General features: G+C 33.5%; 1 protein-coding gene across 4 annotated transcripts; it reads right to left on the bottom strand.

Annotated features, from left to right (window-relative positions):
• Positions 1-3,427: 3,427 nt before the first annotated feature.
• LOC114385763 (ubiquitin-like-specific protease ESD4) lies at positions 3,428-8,562 on the bottom strand. Of its 4 annotated transcripts, none has more exons than XR_003661010.1 (10): positions 7,609-8,562; positions 7,163-7,245; positions 6,989-7,082; positions 6,755-6,853; positions 6,347-6,439; positions 6,131-6,250; positions 5,634-5,737; positions 4,809-4,881; positions 4,464-4,576; positions 3,428-4,288 (listed from the first exon to the last, which is right to left on the bottom strand). XR_003661010.1 is itself a non-coding variant. In XM_028345827.1 (9 exons), the coding sequence occupies exons 1-9, from the start codon at positions 8,290-8,292 to the stop codon at positions 4,514-4,516; spliced, it is 1,413 nt and encodes a 470-aa protein (XP_028201628.1). In that variant the 5' UTR covers positions 8,293-8,562; the 3' UTR covers positions 3,660-4,513. The 4 variants fall into 4 exon arrangements, 2 of the variants coding, with proteins under 2 accessions (XP_028201628.1, XP_028201629.1); XR_003661009.1 differs by having other exon boundaries at positions 3,660-3,940; positions 4,033-4,576; XM_028345827.1 differs by having other exon boundaries at positions 3,660-4,576.
• Positions 8,563-8,905: the final 343 nt, after the last annotated feature.

Here is an 8,905-nt window from a genome sequence, read left to right as displayed (position 1 = left end):
ATATGTGGTTAAGTATGACTCGATTTGTAAATTATAGTATGAAAATGCAATAGGTAGATTTTTTTTAGGTAAATTTGGTAGACCATGTCAATTTAGATTTACTAGTGAAAGATGAAATATTTATCACAATTTCTGTACCATTAATCTAAATATATTTCAAACTTGCATTATTTTAAAAATAACAATTCGCATAAAAGAAAATACATTGGATTATATTAGTTCAACTAAGCCAATCCCTAATGTAATGTGAGGCTGCCATGAAATTGTTTAGTTGTGTTGTTTATTTATCATTTCTTTATTCTCTGTTTCTACTAAGACAATCTGAATTTATTATGGAACTCCTGCATTACATCTTTAAAATAGGCGGGCATTAAACCTGTCGAACAATGAGAAATTAATTATGTCTTAGATGATTGGGTACTTCTAAATAGTGACTAGAAAAACATCTATTACATTGGGCTATATTTTTCCAATTAATTCTCCATTTTGGTTTGAGATAGGAAACATCATTAATCTCTAACTTACAATAGTGACTAGAAAAATATCTATTACAGTGGGTTATATATTTCCAATTAATTCTCCATTTTGGTTTGAGATAGGAAACATTATTAATCTGACTTTAAAACTTTCACTATAATTCCTGATTTTGCAAAATATCATAAATTTTCCAAAAACTTTCATGAGAACTTGAAGATAATGGTATACTTATCTGACTTGCATAATTAGGAATTATAATATTTTGCAAAATGAGGATTTTCTAAATTTACTGAAAATATAAAATTATAAGTTTAATGACTATGCTGAAAAATAATTTTATACTGTTATCTAATCACAAATTATTATTTGTATGATTTTTAAGATAATTATTATAATAATTAATAAATTTATCATATAAGTTGTGATTGAATCACCGTATAAAATTATTTTATCACATAATTTTTCAGAGATTGTTGTAGAAGGCTATGTTGCACTGTCCCATCATATAAAACAAGAGTCTGTCATAATAAGCACCAATAAATTTATCATTCACGTCGTTCCTCTTAATTTTCACATGACATCTGGGACAAATATTATTGTTGCCTGATCAAACTGAATAGAACGAATGGGATTGGGGAGGAAGAAATAACACCTTAACCTTAAAACTATGCCTCATCTAATAATCCACTCTTTTATAGCAATATACAACCTACTACATTCTACACAACCCACCAGCTGTATCCAAACAGCTCAATCATATATAAATAGTCAACTTAGTATCTAAGCTAACAAATGCTCCAACTCTACAATGGTCATTGTTAAGACATTGCCAACTATGAAGGATCCTTTCAGTTGTATCCTCTCTCCAAGTGCTGCCAAAAAATTACAATGACCTTTCAAATATCTTATACCAAAAATCCACACATATTGGAATGCTGCTCAGTCATTTCTTTCTTCATTCAGCTTTCAATCTCAAGATCTCCTTAGCTGCCTAAGCTGGAAGTAAGATATGTTTTCCTACAAATGAAGAGAGGAAATTTCTTTGTGCATCCAACGTTTTTCTTGTACACTCAATACTTTTTCGTTTATTTTCCAAAATTATCCCTGCTAATAAACAGATTCATTTTTAGGATATTAGCATGACGCTCTAACCAATTAAGTTAGTAAGTCAATTATGTTATAAAATAATTAATGTCGCTATATATAACACTAAAATTTCTAATGCATATTTAATGCATATGTAAATTTACATAATAAATTTTGTGACAATTAATTTTGATCTAATAATTAATTTGTTTACATATATAATTTTTTATGAAACCTATGATTTTTCACCAATCACGGTCGTGCTTCGCAAAAAATCTCTGTTTGGTGAAACAAAAGAGGCACAATTCAAACCTCAAAACACACCTAAATTCAAAATGAATAGCACATAACATGTGATCATATCATGGGGAACAAAACTCCTTTATCAATTTCAAGAAAACATGCAAGAATCAAGAATTCCCAAATTTCTAGGTTTCTAACATTCAAAGCCAAACGTTCAATTAAACCATTCAATTTGCATCACAACATCAATTGATCTATCAAACATGGGCAATTCGTAGTTGTCATTGTACAGACAAAATTAAAAGGCATAAAACACTCCAAAATTAACCCTAATTTGATCCTTTAAGGATCCCAACACATGTTCACTCTAACCCCAACTGCGATAAACTCATCCATTGCCTCTAGGTGGGCTCACGTGTGTAATTCAACAGCGATAACCACGTCTCTAACAGTTTCCTAAGATTTCCCAAGTTTTTCCTTTGATTGCTCTACTAGATTTTTCAAGCGTTAAAGAGAAGAGATTGGAATCTCAATTTCACTCTCTTCGTGCGAGGGACATTTCTCTCTATATAGACATTATTTTGCAAATTTCAATGGTGGGAATGTGCAAAAATAAATTTTGAAGGTAGTGTCAAATTTCATGATGATTCAATATTGTAATTTTAATGGAACAAGTTTGGGGTATGCGAATAAAAGAAAGGATTTTGGAAAAGAAAAAAGAGAACAAATATGAAAGGAAGAGACGTAGAAACATATCAGGTGAAAGATCAATATGAACCCAATACACATAGATAGAAGTAAAATAAAAAAATTGATTCTGACATAATTAATTTATCACAATCAAGTAGACTGTAACCCAATTTCTTTTGGCCAGTCCATCTTCTATGAGATTTGAAATCATAACCTTTCGGACCACTTATTAACTGCAATAACATTCAAAATAAAAAACATAAGTTTCTAACCAATATGACTATATTACATTTTTTTTTTTGTTATAAACTAAATTACAAATGTTAGACATTCAATTTTTTCCATTTGTTCCCTGGATGAGGTATCTCATTTATAATATTAAATAAACTCATTTGTTCCCTAGATGAGTACCTCTCTTGCTTTTCCGTTAAAACATAAAAAGCTATCCCAAAGTTACATTAAATCTATTTTTAATTAAACTTAAATAATTATCATTATATATGTTATAAGTTTATTTTAAATTACAATTACTTATAAATTAAATTAAGTTAGTTATTATTGTAAGTTTACCATTATCTTAAAGTTCAAATTAAATTCTATTTTATTTAAAATTCTAACAAACCATATTATCTTTAACATAATATAATTGTACAATTCTAACAAATCCTTTACCCTCTAATGCAAAGATGAATCTCTCTATCTGCCTTCTCTCTCCAACACTCTCAAAACAATGATGGTCCTTTGAATTAATGTCTTCTCTCATGCACTCTCGAAATTAATTTCACATTTAAGAGATTAAACGCCTCTCTACTACTGTTGTTGTATACTACACTACTGTGTATGTATTCTGAGGACCGTTGTTGTAGCATGCTTTTTCTTTCTGCTAGCTACTGTTGATTAGCTCAACCATGGAAAAGAAAGCTTAAAATCATCAAGTTTTCCGAATATTAAAACAATTTATTATTAAGCCACATGGAATAGCAACTCAGATACAGTCTCTCCCATCTTCCTAGGCTAATGGCAAGTGAAACTCTAAGATTCAACCAAGACAAGGCAAACAACCCGCATAACCCTAAAGCCTTAGTTACAAGGTGTCCAAAAGGGTTATCACCGGTTGGGATAAATCATGAAAGAAAAGAAGCTAAATCAACAAGGCAACAATCAAAGACCTATAATTCAATTTCATTTAAGAAAAAATAAAAAAAGAAGAAAGATACAGCAAAATGAGCACCGCCTTACAGAGAATGAGGACCCAAGAAAAGAAAATAATAAGGATGTAGGTGGTCCAATCGCCAAGCCACTTTCTGTTCCTGACCAGATCTGTAGTTGGCACCGCCTTACAGATTTGCCATCAAACCTTTGAAGCCATGGATACTCTTGATTCAAAACCCAAAAACTCCCTCCCTCTAATACAGATAGTTATAGAATGCTAAGTTCCACTGTCCTATCATATAAAAGGAGTCTGTCATAATAACTTTTCTTTTGGAACAAGCATGAGATAATATTATTAAACACCAAAATTGGAACAAGATGTACCAGTTTAGGCGTGAAACCAACATTACACAACGAATACACCAGAATTGCATAACTCTACTTCCTCTTAATTCACATGACATCAGGGACAAACATTATTAATAACTACCAATACGTTCCTCTTAATTCACAGGACATCAGGGACGAACATTATTGATCAAACTGAATAGAAAGAATGGGATTGAGGAGAAAGAAATAACACCTTAACCGTTAAACTATGCCTCGTCTAATAATCAACTCTCGTATAGCAATATACAACCTGCAACATTCAACACAACCATATATGTATAGTCAATTTAGTATCCAAGCTAACAAATGCTCCAACTGTATGATGGTTATTGTTAAGACATTGCCAAATGTGAAGGATCCTTTCAGCTGTATCCTTTCGCCAAGTGCTGCCAAAAAAATAATAACGACCTTTCAAAATATCTTACACCAAAAATCGACAGCAATATATTGGAATGCTGCTCTGTCATTTCTTTCCTCATTCAGCTTTCAATCTCAAGATCTCCTTAGCTGTCCTACACCGGAAGTAAGACATGTTTTCCTAGAATTGAAGAGAGTAATAATTCAATTGTGAAACAATAAAAAATATTTCTTGAAAGTGACTACAGAGTTATTGATTCAAAGAGATTTGAAACGCGTAAGTTCCATACTTACTGAAAACGAGAATGTCTAGAGATAGACATGGAGTAAAAGAAAAAAATTTCAACATAACCAAATATATAGAAAATAAAGACATAATTTTTCTGCTATAAATCTAAGGCTCCATGTCCTACCTGGTTAAAACACAACTCCAGACCCCTGCTATAAAAGTCTGCATATTTTATCATAAACACCCCACAATCATACCTGTTCAGACAAAAAAACTTTTTGTTTAGAAAATAATTCACCAAAAACTGCTGCTAGCTCGAACTGTTCAGACCTGCAACAAATCCGGAAATTTGGGCGTGCAAAGGCATAGGGGAAAAATAAGGAATAAAAATAGAGCAAGTATTGGAAAACTATTAATGTCAAAACGTTTCATATTCATTCATTTCAAAGTTAAATTTGAGAAGTACTTCCAAGAAAGTGCAGATAAAGTTGCAATATATTTCATATATTCATGAAGTAAGAAAAGGGAATAACTCTTAAAAGCAATATCTCAACGACAATCAGTCAAGAAATTCATAGACAAGGTCAAACAGAGCTTGATATAAGTTCAAAAGGCCAATGCTTAAAATATATATTTCACTTAATAATTTGCTTAGAGCCATTCAATAAAGAACTGTTTCTCCCTCTTATTAATCAAATCAGTCCCTTTATTAAATATATATTTCTTATCTCCACAATAAACTTAAAGATTAAATTTAAAATTGTAAGGAAAATAGATTCATTATACAAGGGAAACATATTTGTAAGAAATAAATTTATATGCTTCAGGATACTTTTTTTGCAAAATTCTATTAGGTTCATTTATGTGTGAGGGAAAACATACTTATGGGTGTTTTATTTTCAAAAATGTTGTAAGAGCTACAACTCATTATTAATTGCATATTTCTTCTGTTTTGAAAAACTGATGCAAAAAATACTAAACTAAATGATTTGCAGAATAGAATACAAACCCATTTTTCTGCTGAGGAAGGTCTTTCACAAATTCTTTTTTCCAGGTATTTACATCAATATGTTTTCCAGTCTTGTCATTTACTTCATCCGCAAAATATTTAGCCTGAGAGACATCAATGGAAAACATTAAATAGACCTTACACGTTACAACATGTAAACACTTGTATATCTTTCCTCAGTTATTATAAAATAAATTTCAACAAGAAATGTGTTATTGTATTAATACTCAGGCCATTGGTGAAACAAAATAATGACATAATTATGAAATTTCAAAGCTTCAAAAGTTTGTCACTATAACTTAAACTAAGAAGAAACAGCACTGGCCACAATGGCTACCTCTGGTGTTTTAAGAAGTGTAAGGTACATTTAAGCACCAAAGGCTAGACAAAAGCCTGCACCTCACCGAGGCAATTTGATTACTTTCAATATCTTTAATTAGCATTTTAGATCTTGGATTACGGAATTTACAGTTAAATTACATAGAACAAAAATTTACCAGCTTTTCTAGCACAGAACTATCCTCTCCTTTCATTGAGTCAAGATACTGGAATTTCTTATCTTTCTTATTGATAACTGCCAAGCACCAATGTATCTCTTGATGGATAGGTACAAATATCTGGTAATAACAATAAATCAGGTGAAAGATCGATCAGTATGAAAATCAATTGACATGGTTAGAAGTAAAATGAAAAATTGGTTCCAACATAATTACTTTATCACATTCAAGTAGACTGTATCCCAAATTCCGTTGGCTTGTCCATCTTCTGACAGATTTGAAATCATAACCTTTCGGACCACTTATTAACTGCAAAAACATTCAAAATTAAAAAACATAGGTTTCTGACCAATATGACTAAATTACATATATTTTTTTTGTTATAAACTAAATTACAAATATAATAAAATGTATATCATATGTAAGACATTCAATTTTTTCCATTTGTGCCCTGGATGAGGTATCTCATTTATATATTAAATGATAAGAAAGTCTTGCTCAACTGAAACCAATGCTTGAAGAGGAGGAAAATGGCCCCTCTCCTTAACAATGGTTATCAATCATCTGAGGGTGGAATGGTTTTTCAAAGTCAACACTAAATAATTATGTGAAGGGGTATTCTACCTTTTTGTAGAAAAAGGTATTGAAAAAATGACATTTCAGAAATTTCAGTGGTTCTCTTTGCTCCCTCTCCTTAAGCAATTCCAGGTACAAATTTATAACCTTCACAATAAAGGTACATGATCCATCACTGAATTTCAAGGTGCAAAAATGTCAAATCATGATACAGTTAGGTACTAAATTTCTTCAGCAACTCAACAACAAAGGGGTAAACTAATAATCAGCAAACAAGTTTACCTCATCATTTAACCATCCAGCCGGTCTAAGGCACTGAAACTTCTCTCCCGTGATCTCAATGTTAGAATTCTTGTGGGTAACCAAGATCCTCCACCTGCATAAGCAAGCACTCAATGAGCTACAATACAGATTGCACTCTCCCTCCTAACATATAGCCAAATCATCAAATCATACCGGTTGGCAGAAAAGGCACGTTCAACCTCATCTTCCTCCTCACTTGTAAGAGCAACAAAAGGCTCTTGCGGCACTTCCTCTTCCTGAAATCCATGGCAACACACTGGGTAAACTGCTGTAACTTTTACCCTGTTTCTCATTCCTCAATCAACCACATCAACCCAACCCTACCCATTAGCACTAAAAATTAGACATAACAAACATCTCCGTGTATCTCTGTTCTGTTTCCACTAATAATTACAACGATACCACATTCTCTCACTTTACTTCCTCCCATTTTCCAAATTCACACTAAAAATGGCGAAAACATAAAAAATCATAGCCGTCTAGAAACAAAACACGGCCCCGTAGAAGAACAAACCACTACTAAGCAACAATAATAACACCTAAACAACCAAACAGACAACAAAGTGATTGCTAAATGCTAAACAAGTCATCATAATCACCTCAACCAATTCCTTCTTCGGCCGCACCAAATTATAATAGTCCCTGCGCTTCTCATGCAAATCAATCTCAAAATTCAGCCTCTGAAGCGTGTCACTTCTCCTCCCAACATCCTCAAGCAACTTCTTATACACATGAACATTTTCCAAATCGCGTTGCGTCTCATAGCCCCACACCTTCTCTCCACTCGCCACCTTTAACTTCGCATTCGTCACCTCCGAATCAAACGACAGCGTTGACTGTGACTGCTGCTGAACCCTAACAACCTTGTCACCATCGCCACCCGCCCCTTCCACACTCGAATTCTCGTAACGCCCTTCGCTCTCCGTCTCCGCGTCCACTTCAGTCACCTCCTTCCCCTCCTCCACTAAGATTCTGCATTTCGCCGCCGCCGAACGCTTCGCCTCCTTAAACTTCGCGGCCAGAACGTTCCCCATGGCGTCGCTGGCACTGACGCTAACACTAACCCTAGCGCGTTCGAATTTTCGCTGCCGGCACGGCGCGTGGACCTCCCTCGCCAAAGGCGCGTGAACCTCCGGGTACCGGGAGAGTCTCGCGACGGCGCTGGTGGCGGACGGCACGGGTTTGGTCGAGAATTTGGCACGTTTTCTCTGGGAATCGGAATTGGTGTGGTTTACATTCATGCATTCTTCAGGGCGCTTGCGGTTGATGGTCATCGCGCCCATTGATTGATCAAATTGAGAACGCGCAGTGATTGAAGCATGTCCAGCGTGAGAATTTGAGGAATTAGGTTTCTTCTGTTACGACGAGGGGAAAGAAAATTAAAATCCTACACAAATTGCGCGGGGTTTGGTATTTATGTACTAGTATGCAGTGGTGTGGGTTCGTTTGAATGAATGTGCAGAAATTGGTGTGCGAGTGTTGTTCTCTTCACTAACTTCAAAAATCAGATTTTTTTTTCTTTTAAAATGAAGGAGGTTTTGGCTTTTGAAATGAAGGGAAAAAAAAAAGAACATATATATATAAGGTGAGGTTTTGGCTTTTGAAATGAAACTTTTTTTTTTTGCTGTTTTTGAAATTGTAGAAAATCTAGCACAAAATTTAAATTTTGGCTCTTTTCTTATAAAAGGTGAGGTATCCTCATTTTCCCAGTCACATTTAAAAACGAATTCGGTTTAATAAATAATTCTAATAGTTAATAAAAAATTAACAAAGCGTATTGTATGCATGATGAATATTAAAATATTATCAGTTTACTTATTTTAAAGGAATCAAATTCATCAATTGATTTGAGCAATCTCAGCCTCAATCTCCTTATATAAAAGTCTTGGATTTAAG

This window comes from Glycine soja, chromosome 15 (genome assembly GCF_004193775.1).
Source record: "Glycine soja cultivar W05 chromosome 15, ASM419377v2, whole genome shotgun sequence".
Lineage (NCBI taxonomy): Eukaryota > Viridiplantae > Streptophyta > Magnoliopsida > Fabales > Fabaceae > Glycine > Glycine soja.
Note: the sequence above shows the minus strand (reverse complement) of the source record. Positions and strands in the feature narration are given on the sequence as shown.